General features: G+C 35.1%; 1 protein-coding gene across 7 annotated transcripts in view; it reads right to left on the minus strand.

Annotated features, from left to right (window-relative positions):
- Positions 1–397: 397 nt before the first annotated feature.
- Positions 398–20,297, minus strand: part of LOC123525078 (receptor-type tyrosine-protein phosphatase mu-like) — a 217,894-nt gene continuing 197,994 nt past the window's right edge. For 5 of the 7 annotated variants that reach the window (XM_045303811.2, XM_053538195.1, XM_045303817.2 and 2 more), the window contains 4 exons: positions 19,898–19,954; positions 15,762–15,958; positions 12,685–12,820; positions 398–11,232 (listed from right to left, as the gene is read on the minus strand). In XM_045303811.2, coding sequence (XP_045159746.1) covers positions 10,600–11,232; positions 12,685–12,820; positions 15,762–15,958; positions 19,898–19,954 — 1,023 coding nt within the window. In that variant the 3' untranslated portion in view covers positions 398–10,599. The remainder of the gene's footprint in view (positions 11,233–12,684; positions 12,821–15,761; positions 15,959–19,897; positions 19,955–20,297) is intronic. The other 2 variants (XM_045303816.2, XM_053538196.1) reach the window with 1 other exon arrangement.

Raw genomic sequence — 20,297 nt, forward strand, 5'->3', positions numbered from 1 at the left:
TACAAAAATACAAGAACAATTTAATTAAAAGATCTAATATCGGAACTTTTGAACTACATCAAAACCGGTAAATGAATTCAGGAGAGTAACAAGATAGTATGTATATATTGTTTAAAGGGGCATGCCTCCAGTATCAAATTCTTTTAAAAGAGATCACAAGGCCTATGAAATGTCAGAAATCAGAAACCTGTATTATCTATTCTGAGATTTTATGAATATGATACAAAGTTTATTTTAATTCCTGATACATCTATGACAATTTTTATTTGTGATCAAAACAGAAGAGAGCTTTTCTACATAATTTAAAAAGCATTTTTTTCCTAAATAAATACTGCCTACTGTTTGATCTATATACTGGTAATCCATAACAGATTCTTTTTATCAAGATATAAACTAAATTCTAACATGGCTCGATTTGATTTCCAGTTAAACAAAGAAGAAAATGAAGTTCTGTATATTCTGCGATAAACAACAGTTGACGCGCGGACCGGTAAGAGAGCATTATGACGTCAGATTGCGGCATGACGTCCGATACATTACTCCTCGCCTAAATGAAGTCCAGTAAAATATTTATTAAAGTATATCAATGAGCATGTCAGAATGAAAACAATCAATGCCTTCTTGTGATTTATCATCTAATTTACCACAGTTCATCGTTCAGATGCTTCAGTATTTAACCACATGGGCTGACGCCCTCATGGTTCAATTCCTACGCATCTGAACACTACCGTGGTAAATCAGACGATAAACAACGCGAAGGCCTTGATTATTTGTTAAATACATCATTACAAAGGTCTCAGTAGGTGATAGCAGGATCTGTTTTAACTTCTAAGATATCTTTTAATTAAATCAATTTTTAATATGGTCAAAAATGTAAAAATCATGCAAAATTATAAACATTTTACATGGAAATGTTGTTTTTGAGATAACTAACATATACCCTAAAAGTTTTATAATAATCCACACAAATTTATGGTTACTGAATAATTTTTAAAAACTTTTATGGAATTAAAAATGCTGAACTTTACAAAACGTTTGATGATAAAAATTCTAAACCAGTATAGGTATTTTGAAAACCGAGCAAGAGCTGTCAGAGGACAGCAACACTCGACTATTCAATAGCCTTGTCAATTGAATGAATATAAAAATCGAAAAAGGGGCATAATTTTGTAAAAAAGCAAAATAGAGTTATGGAACCTGTGCAATGTAGGTCAGTTTATCACATTGAATAAGCGTATGAAGTTTCAATCCATTCCCAAGTGGTTACTGAAATACCAGCTTACATGTAACAAGAGGGTCATGATGACCCTGGATTGCTCACCGGAGTAATATGAGCTACATGTTTCAAAGATCAAACTGATAATAAAATATTAAGAAAGTCAGTAGGTCACATTCATGGTCAATGATATTCAGTTTTACAACTGGTGTGCAAAACTGTGTATGTCATCAAAATTTCAAGGCTGTATCTTAAAAAACAAGGAAGTAGGTCAGTAGGTCAAGGTCACAGTCAAGTGACATAATATTACTTGGGGTCATCAGGTAACTATTAATAAACAGTCTTGGAAATAGGATCAAATGATTTTTTAAGTATTTTTTCCTATATAACTCACATAGTAACTAAGTGACCCCAGGGCGGGGCCTCTTTTAACCCCAGGGGCACAATTTGAACAATTTTGGTAGAGGACTACTAGACAATGCATCAGACAATGCTACAAACCAAATATCAAAGGTCTAAGTGTTGTGGTTTCAGACAAGAAGATTTTTAAACTTTTTTTTCATGTATCAGTCCATGTTAAACTTGGGATCCCCGGGGCGGAGCCATATTTGACCCTAGAGGGATAATTTGAACAATCTTAGTAGAGGACCACTAGATGATGCTACATACCAAATATCAATGCTCTAGGCCGTGTGGTTTTGTACAAGAAGATTTTTCCTTTAAGTTTTCCCTATATAAGTCTATATAAACCATGTGACCCCCGGGGTGGGGCCATATTTGACCCTAGGGGGATAATTTGAACAATTTTGGTAGAGGACCATTAGATAATGCTACAGACCAGATATCAAAGCCCTAAGCCCTGTGGTTTTGGACAAGAAGATTTTTAAAGTTTTTCCTTTCGGTTGCCATGGCAACCACAGTTCTGCATGGAATTCAATTCTTTGAACAATTTTGAAAGGGGGCCACCCAATGATCATTCCTGTGAAGTTTGGTGTAATTCTGCCCAGTGGTTTTCAAGAAGAAGATTCTTTTAGAAAATGTTGACGGACGCATGACGGACATTGAGCAGTCACAATAGCTCACCATGAGCCTTTGGCTCAGGTGTGCTAAAAACTAAACAAAATCGTGACGCGGACACCGACACATGAAAGAGTCCAAAAGCTCTACCTATTCTTTGAATAGTCGAGCTAAAAAGTTCATATTACCAAACTTTAGTTTTTAAGATTGTGTAATATTTACAGTACATGTATTGCCTTTCATTTAAAGAGAAACCCAGTATAAACCTTGTTACGAAAAAGGTAGATCATTCAGTAGGTGTAATTCCAGTTACATTAACTGTACATGAAAGTGCAATTATAAATTTGAAAAACAATTCAAACAGATTAAAATCTGCAGGCAAGCCCCTTTAACAACTTTGGGAATGTCTAAGTAAAAATGCTCTCTTGAAAAACACGAGGGTCATGGAGGCCCTCTATAGCTCACCTGACCTACTTCTTACTTCTTCAAACTTGACATAACAATCAGAAAGACAGCCATTCTGACAAAGTTTTTACAAGGACCTGGTAAAAACATTCCGCTAACAACTTTTTTTTGACATAGTGACCTTCCTTCTTACCTAAGATAACCCAATTTCGAACCTAGATTTTTACATGAAGATTGGGTAGAAATATGGCCTCTGAAGTGTTAATAAAACTTTTCTACAATTCAACCCGCCAACTTTTTTTACTTGAGATAATTTTGACACTAACAGACCCATTTCCAGAACTGGGCCAAAATTGTCATCTAGTCATTAAGTAAAAATGTTAACAAGACAACGATGGACACACGAGTATCACTATACCTCACCTAAAGCAGTTTCTCCTCAGGTGACCATAAAAGGAGACACTGGCTGTCTCAACTTAGTCTACATTTTCAACTGAAAACAATTTCTCTTCAGTACAACAAAACATATCAAACAAGAAGGCCAAGATGGCCCTAGGTCGCTCACCTGAGAAACACACCATAACAGTGTAAACATGTTTGACCTAGTGATTTCATGGAAACAAATATTCTGACCAATTTTCATTAAGACTGGACCAAAACTGTGGTCTCTTGAAGTGTAAACAAGTATTTTCTTCAATTTGACCTAGTGACCTAGTTTTTAAGCCAAGGTAACCTACATTCGAACTTGACCTAGATTTGATCAAGGCAATCATTCTGACCAAATTTCATGAACCTCAATTGAAAAATACAGCCTCTATCACATACAAAACGTTTTTCTTTGATTTGTCAAAGCGACCTAGTTTTTGATCCTAGATGACCCGTATTAAAACTTGACCTTAATTTCATCAAGGCTATCATTCTGACCAAATTTCATGAAGATCAATTGATACAGTCTCTATCGATACACAAGTTTTTTCTTTTATTTGACCTAGTGACCTAGTTTTTAACCACAGATGACCCATATTCTAACTTGACCTAGATTTCACCAAGGCAATCATTCTGACTAAATTTTATATATATCCAGTGTAAAATGCAGCCCCTATTGTGTACACAAGGTTTTTCTTTAATTTGACCGGTGACCTATTTTTGACCCTAGATGACCCATATTCAAATTCGACCTAGATTTCATTCATTCTGATCAAATTTCATGAAGATCTGGTGTAAAATGCAGCCCCTATTGCATACACAAGGTTTTTCTCTTTTGACCTGGTGACCTAGTTTTTGACCCCAGATGACCCATATTCATACCTGACCTAGATTTCATCAATGCAATCATTCTGACCAAAATTCATGACGATCAATTGAAAAATACAGCCTCTATCACATACACATGGTTTTTATTTGATTTGACCTAGTACCCTAGTTTTTGACCCCAGATGACCCACTTTCAAACTCGGCCTAGATTTCATCAAGGAAAACATTCTGACAAAATTTCATGAAGATCAGCTGGAAAATACAGCCTCTACCGCATACACAAGGTTTTTCTTTGATTTGACCTAGTGACCAAGTTTTTGACCCCAGATGACCCATTTTCAAACTTTGCATAAATATTAATCAAGTCTATCATTCTGGCCAAAATTCATGAACCTCATTTGAAAAATACAGCCTCTATTGCATACACAAGGTTTTTCTTTGATTAGTTCTAGTGACCTAGTTTTTGACACCAGATGACCCATTTTCAAACTCGGCCTAGACTTCATCAAGGTAATCATTCTGACAAAATTTCAAGAAGATCAGTTGAGAAATACAGCCTCTATTGCATACACAAGATTTTTCTTTGATTTTACCTAGTGACCTAGTTTTTGACCCCAGATGACCCATTTTCAAACTCGGCCTAGATTTCATCAAGGTAATCGTTCTGACCTAATTTCATGAAGATCAGTTGAAAAATACAGCCTCTATCACCTACACAAGGTTTTTCTTTGATTTGACCTAGTGAACTAGTTTTTTTACCCCAGATAACCCATTTTCAAACTCTGCCTAGATTTCATCAAGGAAATCATTCTGACAAAATTTCATGAAGATCAATTGAAAAATACAGCCTCTATTGCATACACAAGGTTTTTCTTTGATATGACCTAGTGACCTGGTTTTTAAACCCAGATGACCCATTTTCAAACTCGGCCTAGATTTCATCAAGGTAATCATTCTGACCAAATTTCATGAAGGTCAGTTGAAAAATACAGCCTCTATCGCATACACAAGGTTTTTCTTTGATTTGACCTAGTGACCTGGTTTTTGAGCCCAGATGACCCATTTTCAAACTTGGCCTAGATTTCATCAAGGTAATCATTCTGACCAAATTTCATGAAGATCAGTTGAAAAATACAGCCTCTATTGCATACACAAGGTTTTTCTTTGATTTGACCTAGTGACCTAGTTTTTTAGCCCAGATGACCCATTTTCAAACTCGGCCTAGATTTCATCAAGGTAATCATTCTGACAAAATTTCATGAAGATCAATTGAAAAATACAGCCTCTATTGCATACACAAGGTTTTTCTTTGATTTGACCTAGTGACCTGGTTTTTGACCCCAGATGACCCGTTTTGGAACCTGGCCTAGACTAATCAAGGTAACCATTCTGACAAAATTCATGAAGATCAATTGAAAAATACTGCCTCTATCGCATACACAAGGTTTTTTTTTTTCATTTGACCTTGTGACCTAGTTTTTGACCCCAGATGACCAATTTTCAAACCTGGGCTAGATTTCATCAAGGTAATCATTCCGACAAAAATTCATGAAGATCAATTGGAAAATACAGCCTCTATCACATACACAAGGTTTTTCTTTTAATTTGACCTAGTTTTTGACCCCAGATGACCCATTTTCGAACTCGGCCTAGATTTCATCAAGGTCATCATTCTGACAAAATTTCATGAAGATCAGTTGAAAAATACAGCCTCTATCGCATACACAAGCTAAATGTTGACAGATGACAGACAGACAGACGACAGACATCGAGTGATCACAATAACTCACCTGAGCATTGCTCAGGTGAGCTAAAAAGCATACCCCTCTTTCAACTCAAGAATCACTTTGGCTAAAAACAAACCAAACTTTAAAGCTGAATACCTAACAAATACTTTTGAGATGGTTTTATTACAATATTTCTTTGTTCATGGCTGTATTTTAACCTAATCATGATAAGAAAACTGTTTTGTTTTGTTAACTTTTATAAATATTTGTTGAAAAACTGAACCCTTACAGAAGCAAGCCTCTGTGGCGTACATGCTGCGTATTTGCTGTGTATATGCCGCGAACACAGTAGTACCCCAGAGGAGTACATTTTACATAACCGCATGCCGCGTACATGCCGCGTACTATTTCGACGAGTACACAGCATGTACGCAGGAGGTCACTAGTACACTTCAAGTACGCAGCACAGACTCTGAAAATTTAAGGAGTACACTGCATGTATGCAGGAGGGACTTGTACAAGAAAATAGTACACTGCATGTACACCGCAGATACTTTGAAATTTGTGCAGTACACTTCATATACGCGGGAAAGACTTGTACAGTTTCTTTTGGCATTTATACTTAGTTTTTTTTTATAAGTTAAAGTCTGAAGTAAACTTCATATACGCGGGAGGGACTTATTCATTTTCTTTTGGTGTTTATACTTTGAATTTTTTTTAGGTAAAAGTCTGAAGTACACTTCATGCAGGAAGGATTTGTACATTTTTTTTTTTTTTTGGAAGCAAGAACTTGATTTCCAAGTAACTTTTATCTTAATAGCATAGAATAGTTCAGATTACCGGTATTCTGAACAATGAAAATTGGCCATTTACTATTTGCAATGTTCATTTGTGAAGCTTACATCTTAGTGATTTCTGAGCTGCACCTTGCATGCAGTGTAAAAATATATTCTTTTTCATTTTGAATTAATCCTGGAGCTTTCTAACTTGGATAATTGAAAAGCCTTATTTGAACTTCGTTGCATTACATTTTGTAATACATGAAATAATTACCAAGATAATGCCTCAACAGCGCCCGAATGAGAAGAATTAATAGCTCAAACTGTTATTTGAATACTCTTAAGCAAAACACCATTCTATCATGTTTTATAAAGGCTTTACTGCTCATTATGTTAACTCATTAAGGCCTCACCAGATTAAAAAGTTGTTCATCGGATTTGCCGCTCGTATATTTTCAGAACATTTTTGGCTAATTGCGCTCGCCCCATTGGAAAAAATCAATCCAAAATTTTTTGGTGCGCTACTTTTTACGGACGTAAAAGTGTATAAATGCCTATATAATTCCAGTCCTAGAATATTGTTCTCAGATGGATTTTAATCAAAATAAATACATACTACGCACACATCGTCTATAATAAATCATAACACTTATATTTAGTTGCATTAAAGTTGTTTCCCCTTGATGCAGTTACGCCATTTTCTTCAAAAGTTTACCAAATTACATGCTACAAAAATTGATTTATTTCATTGAAAAGTGGATGAAGAAAAGCATACTAATTTATTTGATAACATCAATCTACATTATTTTGGTAAGGGTAAATACTTATTGATGCATGTCACTTATCTTTTTTCTGTTTTTTTCTGTCCAAATGATCAGCATTTGCATACAAAAGTTGGTGGGGTAAGGAATTTATATTATCACAGCAGTTTCGCCACAAGAGTACACAGCATGTATGCAGCAGGAGTACACAGCATGTATGCCGCAGGACTCGGGCCAGGAGTACACAGCATGTACCCCGCAGGCTCATTTGCATGTGAAAAGTGTATGTGCTGCGTACATGCTGCGTACTATTTCCCGCATACTAATTCCTCCAGCATACATCCTGTGTACTATGTAGTCCACAGCATGTACGCAGCAAGTAGTAAGCGGCAGAGCTCATTTGCATGTCAAAAGTGTACTACAAACGTACTATCGGTGTATGTGCGGTGTATATCCTGCATACTATTTAAAGCCCTTGATTTCAGTACACATCATGTACGCATCATATACGCTGTATGTACACAGCAAGAGTACGCAGCAGGCCTTTTTCTTCTGTAAGGGAAGTTATGAGTTGAGAAAAAAAACCAAAAAAACTCTAGTACAAATGGAACCTGCTGGAAATGTAGAATATCAAAAGTTCATCAAAATGAAGTAGTAAAATTTTATGTTACACCTATGTATACATGTACCAGTTTGAAATTCCAACACTAGATTACAAACTAAGTGGTCTTGTTGACAGCTTAGGCTTCAGAACACTAAAACAAGTCAACCACTAAAGTAAGTCAGTAAGACATTAATTACCATCCTAAACATGGAACCAATTTGCTTACAGCAAATTATGTCATGTATGACAGTCAGCTGCCCATGATCAAATATTGAACTCGAAGGCTAAAGCTATATCTATCGAAGCATGCAATGCTACACTACAAGCTTTTTCAATATTCTAAATAGGGAAAACCATGCCTACATTAGAACATATGTTTAAGTTTCAAACAGATTCTTGTTCTGAATATTTCTTGTTCTTAAAACTTATCCTCAGGATACCAAAGCTTTTGATCAAAAGTACTTCTTGCTTCCATATAAATAAAATTTATGGCATATTTAAGACTCCCCGCCTTCACAGGCCCGAGTCAATCTTTATACTCTGCATATGCTATTGCCATGAAAATTTAAATCTGGTCAAATTTGAACAAATGAAAACAAGTCTGCATACAAGCTATCCATTGATATTTAAGTTTGCCTAGTTATTTCCTACTGTCATTTTTTGCAGCGATACAAACTCAGGGGAGGTAATTACGACATATAGCCATGATTCAACTGTATCATGTTGTAGGTTCAGTTTTATTTTAAGACCATTCAGCAAAAGTATTTTGTAAGTAAATCGAGCATTTGCTTTCTTTTATTCACTTCTTTAACATATCCAATTATCAATTCCTGTTATATAGTGTTCCTTATTCAAAAGAAAATATCTAAAATGTTAAAAAGGACAAATATCATACTTTACTATAATGGGCAACAAATTTTATCAACAGCCTAGAAAGCGCATGCCTTATACTTCATACTACACATAGCTGGACTGATTGTAAGTTTTACAAGTATTAATCCAATTCTGTAAACCAGTCTCAGATTGCAACTTCACCATTGGTCAATTTTAAATTAGATGTTAGAGACAATCCATCAGATGCTCTAGTTTTGTGACTGGTCTAAGAACTGTAGTACAAATAGTCTGCCAATTTTCTTCAGGAAGTAAAAGAAATATTCATTATTTTTTACACAAAAAGCAATAATCTTATTAATTAAACTTGATCCTATCTATGTCACAAACAGTGCTGAAAATCTCCCACCTTGGGTCAGTATTTATAAATCAAAAGGCAAAACAAGAAAAAGAGACAACTACTGGCTAAAAACATGTTTTCATGAAAATATGAGCTGACTGTTTTTGTAAAATTATGAAAAAAACTATGCAAGTCATGGTAAAAATTGAGCGCAATACAGAAAGCAAATCTTAAAAGGTATGGTTAATGGCACATCACTACAATGTACACTGCAACCTTTTTGTAACACAGGTGTTGAAGGACAGTCCAGATGTCGAGATTTAACCGGTGTGTTGATCCTGTGATCTACAGATTACCTGTGATCAGAAACAACCTGACTAGGAGGACAAATTTTATTTCTAAATGTAACATATTTAGTGAGTGTTGTGTGGCTTTTACATCAAGAGTCGACTGTACATGAAAACTTGTGGCAAGACATTTCTTCCCTTCAAGGAACTGTCCAGTACGTGAAACAACCTAGAAGATGTCACTGAATTAAAGAATGGAGAAACGTTTTACGTCCGTTCATGTTGTCACTAAAAAGCACATTATATAAATCTTAAAAAAGTGATTTTGTTTCCATTTCAACATTTCATGTCAGACTTTTCTAAAGCTATTTTGCCAATAAAACTGTGTAAATAGTTTTCTAAGATAGATTTTTCAGTATGACTGAAGGTCTAAGAAGTTACTTTCAACATACAGTAACAAATATCAAAGGATCGTTTGAAATTTCATCAAAATAAATTTACCAGTATATAATGTCTACGCAATATATATACTGCAAAATCATTTAATCCCACTGCCAATAAATTGTGTGGTTTTGCTCAAATAGCTATTTACTGGTGACCACAAGAATTCATAGATTTCAAAGTTTTGAAGATAAAATGAATAGGGTTTTTACTTTTTAATGTCAAGATTTGACTTTACGTATTAATGCAGTTAAGAAATTCACAGAATTATTTCCCAATGAATACGTATGAAAGGAAGGGATCAGTTTCGAAATTTAACCAAAAAATTGCAAGAAAAAACATTGGATTAACGCATCCTGAAACTTTTATCAAAGAAGATTTCCGAGGAAGAAATAAAAATCTGTAGTCCTGTATGGGAACAATGAAAATATGACAACAAGTCTGTATTAATGGCTTTTCAAGGTTGCAGTGTATAGCTTTTCCAAATCAAACTAGAACTATAAATTTCCAAATTGTCTATAAAAAGCAATACTACTCTACTCTTATAGCTAAAGTGCTCTACATATCTAGAATCTTAGAGCAAGTGGAAAAACAAACTGTTAAATACTGTTATTATGGCATATTTTTATAACTACAAATCTGTAGTTTGCAGGTTTATGTTGAAGAATCGATTTAACAGGAAGTTTTCAACTAAAAGTTTGCATATTTTAAGCACTGCAGAAGAAGCAATATTAATCTCTTCTATAAGTCTTTCCCCTTTAGTTTCACTTTTCTTTCATTCTTTTGTTCTTTATATATCGCAGAAAAGAGAAGTGTACAATATTGCTGTCTTTACAAGAAAAGAGAATTGAAAAATACTATGTACATTTTGAACACAAAAATGTTATTGATAAAGGACTTTATAAAAAGAATAAAGAAAACATGAAATATGCAAAGATCACAAATAACTGGACTCTAATATGTCCATATCTACTGATGAATAGTCTACTGCACGAATTTCATTCATTTCTTGAGCATTCTGGCGATAAAAAGGCCGTCTCTTGGTGCTCTGTCGTCTTGGCAATTTGAGCTCTGCAGAAGCAGGTTCGTTGAAGTGAGCAATAGTTTCTGGATCCCATACATGTATGTGACCCGGAGCAGCTGGAGCTGTCACATTTTCCTCTTTGTGCGTCTGCATTCGGCCATTTTTGTGAATATGACCATTAACATTTTCTGACATAATTCCTGAGGATTTCCTGTGACCTGTCTCAATAACTTTTTCACCTCCTAAAAGTGTTTGTGAATCTAATCCATGAGTATTTAATCCATCACAAGATGAACCTTTTGAGTCACTTTGAAAATCTGCTGTGAAAGCACTTGTGTGATTCAGATTTTTCAGACTGGTTCCATTTTTGTTTACTTCCTCTGCAGGCTGTGGACAAAGAATATTTTCAAAACCAGTCAAGAGTTCATAACCCTGCTGTATTTCACCCTCTATCACAGTAGGAGAAGTCAGTGTTATTTTTGGAGATTCCTCCAACATCAAATGAACAACCAATGACATATAAGAGTAACAATAGATGTACTCAGCCTGAAAGAAAAACAGTACAAAGTTTAAACCAGTGGTTCATCGCAGAATAGCCTTCATGCTTATCAGTACTGTTCAATACAACATATTATTCTATACCTATTTTTCTTTTCCACTCAGTGACTAGTGTTTGCACCATGTGAATGTTCAATACATTTCCGTATTAGATATGATGTATTCTATATTGGATGTTGCAATAACATTGGTTTGAATCCCCATTTTAACTAAATGATAAAACTTGTTGACAGATACAGGTATCTGCATTTTATTCAACATCCATAAGAGTTTGATGTGATTTTTCTGTAAATATGTGCCTGTCGGTATTGCTTTTTGTTTTACCGAGACAAAGGAGAACAGAATAAAAAGATTATTTAACAAAGTCCTGTAAAATATGGTATTATTTATTCTGACTTGTACCCAATCGAAAAATAAACTTTGGACAAGCCGACAAGCATTTGCTTTAGCAGCATTATTTAGGTAAGAGATGTTACGGATCCTGTCTTCTTGCATACCAGACGGGGATTTCCGGTATTTTCACCGGTGCTGGAAAACTCCATCTTACACCCGGGGTGTAAGATGACTCTCGTGCTGCAACTGACGTATTGCGAACTACATATATGTAGAAGATTTATGTAGTAATTTAAAGTTTATTTCATAAAACAGAGTAAAAATCCATTATTAAAAATATATAACGTTACGCTGCAAGTGATAAAACAAAACAGGAACTAAACATTGTCATTTGTCTTTGAAACGTCATGACGTCTTTCCTGTTTACGGACGTTGATTTCCCGTGCTTTGTTTAAATATGCTGCTGTAAGTAAATAGTTGTATAAAGAAAGTCATTCGTTTGATTTTATTTTTGAAATTATTTCTTGAATATGGTATGCAAGAAAAAGATTCTATCACTGGCTGTAGGTGCAGATGGGAATATCCGGCTCTCTGGTAACTGTTTACGCGGTAACTCGGCAGGAGCCTAGTTACCGCCTTAAACAGTTACCCTCGGGGCCAGATATTCCCATCTGCACCTACAACCAGTGAAAGAATCTTATAATCTAGACATTTTTTCTAAAAAGCCCAACATGTTCCATTACAAAGCAAGGTCATTTTCAGAGACAAATCAACAAATACTTTAGTCTTATAATCAAAATAGAAAGATGTGAATGATTAAAGATTCATGTGTGGAACGATTCAATCAACTTAAAAATTCAATGGTGAAATGTCCCGTTGTTGTATAAACTTAATACTGTAAAATTGTCAAATTCTGGGGGCATAAAACTTCATGACTTGGACTAAAAATGACTATTTTGGGGGTGGTATGAATTTGTGGGTTTTAAATTTTGAACATAAAAATGAACAGGAATTCTACCTAATTGTTGGAAGTTAATTTGGTGGAATGGCCCAATCACAAAAATCAATCCCCTACAAATATTAATGATTTAGCAAGAATCATCATACCAATGTGGATACAAGTTGGGTTCTGTTCTTCTTCACCACTCTGACTGCATTTAAGATGTCTACTTCCTTTTCACAATGAATTTGGTCACAACATATATTCAATGTACAATACAGTCCACATTTACTGTATCCATCCCTGAAATTATAAAATAGTCCACATTTACTGTATCCATACCTGAAATTATAGTAAGTCCACATTTACAGTATTCATCCCTGTAATTATAAAATACAGTCCACATTTACTGTATACATCCCTGAAATTATAAAATAGTCCACATTTACTGTATCCATCCCTGAAATAATAAAATACAGTCCACATTTACTTTATACATCCTTGTAACTATAAAATCAACATTGCTTTATTTATGGCATGAAAATAGTCAAATGGTGTTATTAGGTTTAATACCATTCTTCAACAGTACAGTCATACTTGTATACAGGGGCCTCTGTGAATGAGTGCTGAAAGTAAAATTTTGAGCCATGCCATGAGAAAACCAACATACTGGCTTTGCGACCAGCATGGATCCAGACCAGCCTGCGCATCCGTGCCGTCTGGTCAGGATCCATGCTGTTCGCTTTCAAAGCCTATTGGAATCAGAGAAACTGTTAGCGAACAGCATGGATCCTGACCAGACTGCGCGGATGCGCAGGCTGGTCTGGATCCATGCTGGTCGCAAAGCCACTATGTTGGTTTTCCCATGGCGCGGCTCAAATGACTTCTTTCACTTGCCCCTCACTGCTGTGGATTTGAGACCTTGCTCAGGATCCAGAATTCTTTCAGGTGAGGAGGTCATCTAGCTGACCTGCAGTAGGTCAGTGGTTCTACCTGCCTGAAATAATGCTGGGAGACCTTTAAGTCTTTCTCCACCAACAAAAGCTGGAAAGTGACAAAATAACCTATCATTATGTTGGTGTAACATTAAATCCAACAAAACACACAAGGTGCTCAAGGTGAGCTTTTGCCATCGCCATGTGTCAGATGTCATTAACAATTTGACTGGTTACACACTACTGTTTACGCAGTCTTTATCAAAACTGGTCTGAATAAAATCTTGGATACGTTTGAAATTGGGTCATCTGTGGTCAGATACCAAGTCACTAAATCAAATCACAGAAAAATCTTGTTTACACTCTAGAAGGCCACATTTTCCACTGGATATATATGAAACCTGGTCAGAATGTATGTCTTTATAACCAATACCAAAACCAAAAGTTAATTCACATGCTGATAAATGATTCTGAAAAGTTCCATATGTAAAGGTCATATATTTCTTTCAACATCATGTAACCAATATTTGAACAAGAGCTCATAGAGCATGAAATGCCCCCCTTGATGCATTCAGTAACTGCACAAGGAACAGAAATTATTTGGTCACTGTGCACTGGACGTTTCATGTACTGCCTTCTCATCAATAATTATGGGTCATTTACCAGTCATAAGTGACCCCCGTATCAAATGTGATCTTAGACCAAAGCATTCTCTAGCTGGTTATTGTCAAACTTGCTTTATACGAACTCATCCGGACCTGGGAAATATGTTCATATCAAATGAAATTCGTATCAATGAAATGTATGACTCATCAGATAATTTGTACGAGTAAGTTGGGCAGTATCACCGGTATCATCGGTGAATAGATTCCGATATATGGAAGTAGTTAATAGTTTTAAACTGATTAAGTTAATTTATTCAGATAACATTGAAATTACTCAACAAAAGTCATACTTAAACACCTAAAACTGTATTAATTTAAATTTTAATGTGTGGTCGAGGTCCAGAGCGCCAAATTATATCCACCGCCAATTTTATTTACTTCCATTAATATCAGCACTGTACAGTTTCAAACTATTAAATAGTCAAGCATAACAAGGACGAAATGGCCGCTGACTTCTAAAAAAAATTGTATCAAAAGATGGAAAATTACAACATTTAAGCTAATTGGGACTTTCAAAATGTGTTCGTATCTACCGATTATTCATATGAAGCAAGTTCGCTATTACCGATTTTACAAAGAAAAAAGGACTCAGCCAGGGAATCTGGATTTTGTTCGTTTTATCCAAAAATTCATATCAAGCGAGTTCATATTAAGTGGACTCTACTGTATTTGGCAAAAAAAGTTCTACTGTTCTGGGTCACTATGACCTTGACCTTTGTTTGTTTTGGGTTTAACACCGTTTTTCAGTCATGTAACGGCGGCCAGTTAACCTAACCAGTGTTCCTCAGGATTCTGTACCAGTACAAACCTGTTCTCCGCAAGTAACTGCCAACTTCCCCACATGAATCAGAGGTGGAGGACTAATGATTTCAGACACAATGTTGTTTATAAAAATAGTCATGGAGAACATACGCCCTGCCCCAGGATCGAACTCACGACCCCGCGATCCGTAGACCAATGCTCTAGGTCAAGCGTTCTCAAGTATTCATCCGGAAACGGTTTACCTGTTCCGGGTCACTGTGACTTAACCTTTGACCTACTAAAATCAAAATCAATAGGGGTCATCTGCTGGTCATGACCAACCTCCCTATAAACTTTCATGATCCTAGGTCCAAGCGTTCTTGAGTTATCATCCAGAAACCGATGGGTCTACAGACCGACCAACAGACAGACAGACAGACAGACAGACCAACATCAGCAAAACAATATAAAATACAAATTCAAGGATCATTTTTCTCTTGTTACTGAGAGAAATCAAAAGTAAAGCCCCAGCAGCAGAACTGAGTAACAATTCTGTAAACTTTCATCACTCTATGTCCAATACTACTTGAATATATTTGAAAATTATGATGCTCAGATAGACACACAGACAAGAGGACAGACAAAGGTAATCCCTAACCACCTTACTCCAAAACAACAAGGGCACAGTAAGTGATCAAGACTCAGAATACTTTCACCTTCAATGGATTTATTCATCAAAAATATTTTTCTAGCTCTAGGCTAGTGTTAAAATAATGCCGACTCCTGAAATGGTATACCAGAGCACACTCAATCCTCACCCAGCAACCCATCCCACCCTTCCTCAACTACCCAACATCTGAAATAACCCCTCTAAGTGAACCAGGATATATTTTAAGATCATACTTAGACATGACACAGATAGGACTCTGTGAATTTGTGTTTTTCTGCCACTCATCAACACATCCCATCATGTACAGGAAAGACTTGGTTGATGTTGGAATTTTGTCCCGTTGATGCCAGCTTGTATACTGGAACATTTTCACCACCACTGAGTCAGTGTTCTGAGTCAGCAGGTCAATTAATGGAAGACTGGATGCTTTCTGTAACACATTTAGAAACTGTGTAATAACAATTTAGACATAATTTTCAATAACTGTGTGATAATAGCAATATACCATAGACGTAACACCAGCAAACTGTGTAATATCAATCTATATAAAACAGCAATAAACTGTGTAATAACCCATTAGGCCTTTCATAACCCGAAGCATTTGCACAAAATAATCAGCATTTAAATGAAACTGAGTAAAGGTAGCATATCTTAAAATGTCCATGGTGACAGTTTATCCTTTTATTCTTAAAAACTTTAGTATTTTGTACAACTCTTATCCATGAAATATCAATACACATCCATTCAATCTAGAACGTTTTTTCCTACACAAACATTTTTTCTTTTTGCTAACAAAGCCCTTTCCATTTCTGTAATTCCAACAAGTATTTTTATTATTATTATTATACACGCAACATTGATGATAATGGCAGATATATTTAATCAATGTAGAATGAAGTATGTTACAAGAAATACCAAATTATTATAAACAAATTCCAAAGGGCAAGTAACTCTTATTTCGTGACTAATTAAGTCACATCTATATGTTCTCATTCTAATATCTGATCATTTTCTTTCTTCTTTTTAAGCAAATACATGCAAACTGTTAAAAAAAGGTCACAGACTGTATTAGATTTAGAGAGATGAACATGCGCATTATCAATGTAAAAAGTGTAGTTTTCATGCTTTCCTATGACATGCGTTCTTTAAAAAAAAAAACAAAAAAAAAAAACTCCTTCCTTTTACAACCTACCAGTAATTAGTTGCGCAAATCAGCAACAAAGAATGAGTTTATTTTAGCAAGTTGGATACCACAAACTCAAAACCTGGGATAAAAGACACAGAACTAGAGTACCTAAATGGGAGTCTTATTATGTGGCCTAGTGTTGACAGTGACTCAATGCAGACCTGGAGCGCCGGTATAAATTACAGACTCTGGTATATCCTGGATTCAAGCAATTTGAATGAAAAATATCTTAAATGTATATATTTTGTAACCATGGTAATGCTAGCCCTAACCTTTAGTCAGTATATTATACACTAAATGCGTGCAGACATGCAATTATTTGCGTATTTTTGCTGTGCGCTCCAACTGATAATCGCAGAAGACCGCTCCAGCTCCGCAATGAGCAACATCGCTAGTGGTTACGACTGCTGACTTTGAATCACTTGCACCTCACATCAGCTTGATTGGGGTGTAGGATTCTTCCATGAGAGGACGCCATCCAGCAGGCTTACATAAGGTCAGTAGGTATACCCAGGTGCCAGCTAGGGCCTGAAATAATGCCTGAACGGGCACCTGGGAATCTTCCTTCACCATCAAAAAGGTAAAACTTGCTGTATGACAAAGCACTGTGTTAGGAGTGACATTTAATCTAATAAACATTACATATAAGGAACCTTGTTAGGAAAAATGCATATTACTTCTCATTCAGTCTCGATATAATTAAGTTTTCTATCATACAGTAATGAAACTCGAGATAATGTAAGTGTTCTCATATACAGTATAAAAACTCGAGATAATGTAAATGTTTTCATATACAGTATAACAAGAGGGCCATGATGGCCCTGTGTCGCTCACTTGAGTACTATTGCTCAAAATGGTATGATCGTTTCAAACCAATCTCATTAGAAGCTGCTAAGGTGTATTCATTTAGATAAATAATAAAGAAGGTAATCTGTCATAAATTCAGTCAATATGTATCTTCACTGATTGTCCAAGTTCATCTGTTGACATAAATGAAATTTAAGATCAGTATCTTCATTAGTTACGGAGATATACCCATTTTAATTTGAAATGAAAGGAGGTAATTTGACATAAAATCAGTCCATAGTTATCTACCCTGATTGTCTCAGTCCAACTAATGACAATAATGAAATTTCAAATAAGTCTTATAAGTACTTATTGATATAAATCCATTTTGATTACAATCAGGGGAGGTAATAAGATAACTCTGGAACCTACTATTGGATCTGACAGGTTAGTCTTTGAATCCAAGATTTATTGTTGTTGAAGATATTTTGGAAGTTTGTATCAAATCAAACCATAAATGAAGTCTCTATATGGCTGCAAAAGCCAAAATAGCCAATTCTGGACATTTAAGGGGCTATAACTCTGGAACCCATGATGGAATCTGGCCAGTTGAAGAAAAGAACAAAGCTCTTGTGGTGATACAAGTTGTGTGCAAGTTTGGTTAAAATCAAATCATAAATAAAGCTGCTATTAAGCAGACAAGGTCAAAATAGCTAATTCTGGCCCTTTCAGGGGCCATAACTCTGGAACCCATCAAGGGATCTAGCCAGTTCAAGAAAGGAACCAAGATCTTATGGTGATACAAGTTGTGTGCAAGTTTGGTTAAAATAAAATTATAAATGAAGCTGCTTTTGTGCAGACAAGGTCAAAATAGCTAATTTTGGCCCTTTCAGGGGCCATAACTCTGGAACCCAAAACGGGATCTGGCCAGTTCAAGAAAGGCACCAAGATCTTATGGTGACACATGTTTTGTGCAAGTTTGGTTAAAATAAAATTATAAATGAAGCTGCTATTGTGCAGACAAGGTCAAAGTAGCTAATTCTGGCCCTTTCAGGGGCCGTAACTCTGGAACCCATGATGGAATCTGGCCAGTTCAAGAAAGGAACCAAGATCTAACGGTGATACAAGTTGTGTGCAAGTTTGGTAAAATTCAAATCATAAATAAAGCTGCTATTGTGCAGACAAGGTCAAACTATCTATCTTTGGCCCTTTCAGGGGCCATAACTCTGGAACCCATAATGGGATCTGGCTAGTTCAAAAAAGGAACCGAGATCTTATGTTAATACAAGTTGTGTGCAAGTTTGGTTAAAATAAAATCATAAATGAAACCACTATCGTGCAGACAAAAAATTGTTGACGGACGCACGCATAGACGACGGACGAAGGGTGATCACAAAAGCTCATCTTGTCACTGTGTGACAGGTGAGCTAAAAACTCCAGATAATGTAAATTTTCTCATATATAATATAGAAACATGAGATCAAGTAAAAAGAGGTAATGTAACTATCATCAGATACAGCATCATTTTTTTTGTAATACGATTTTTTTTATCTACTACAATAGCTTACTCTTGTACCAAATAATTTCTAGATATATTAACTTATATATAATAACTATACATGAACAAATTTCAATGAACAATAACACTATAAAACAATAATCTAGATTTGAACAAAAAAGAAAAATAAATACTGCTTTGATGTAAAAAAAGTAGATCTTTGTGCATTAATATATTTAATGAAAAAAGTCCCTGACATGACCATGCTTTCTTTTGAATTCTTGATAATGTGGTCATCCATGCTGCTTCTTTCACCTTGCCTTATTTCTATAAAAGCATCTTTCAGATACAATTATTTTTCTTAAATATAACCTAAGCTGGCGTACATTCAGAAAACATTGGCTTTTGATTCAAAAGGAAATAAGTAATTTTTGGTACTAAAACTTTATAATGATTTATGAAAGGAATGCTAACTAGAATTAATTCAACATATTAAAAAACTTGCTAGATGGCAGCACTAAAAGCATGCTAAAGCCCTGTTTGATAACTACGTTATTTCCTTCAATGAGACTTTTAAGACAGTTATCAAGATTATTTTAGCAAATAAAAGCTAAATATTTAGTCACTAAATTGTTATTTTTCAACCAAAGAACTAATAAATAATAGTTTTTTTTTATTACTTCTTTGTTTTCAACTAAATTCAAAAATAAAAACAAAAATACATAAAGTTTAGAGACTATATTAATTAACTAAACTTCATCCCTAACAAACGTCATTTCCCAGCATTCGTGTGCAAAAACTTTGTAGAGAAAAACTTATTAATATTGAACATAATAACATGCCTAAAAGTGCTCTTGACCACACAACAATTCAGCCAATCTGGCTGAAACTTTGGTTACCGAAACTTGGTCCATATCCAAGTCTTCTAAAAGCTCGTTATACCTTGTGTTTGGAAGCTGAAAATTCATATTTAATTAAATTCTTTACATTTGACTGAACTGTCATGAGTTAAGAAGTTAATAAAAACCTACAAGTATAAAGATGATATTACATGAGTGCCTTATCATACTGAATTTATTTAAAAAAGTTGAATGAAATAATAAAAATGCTTGGCTTTATCAGGCAATATGCTTGGACTTGAATAAAAAACCTGGACATGAAAGCAACAGCTTCATGAATACTTGATAGTGAGGCATCATTACAGTCAACATAACTGAGGGGTACTAAGGACATTTATAATATTGAAAATTCATGAAAGTTAAACTGAGAAAAGTGGCTATTACATCGAAGTGACTGTAT

Source organism: Mercenaria mercenaria, chromosome 3 (assembly GCF_021730395.1).
Source record: "Mercenaria mercenaria strain notata chromosome 3, MADL_Memer_1, whole genome shotgun sequence".
Classification (NCBI taxonomy): domain Eukaryota; kingdom Metazoa; phylum Mollusca; class Bivalvia; order Venerida; family Veneridae; genus Mercenaria; species Mercenaria mercenaria.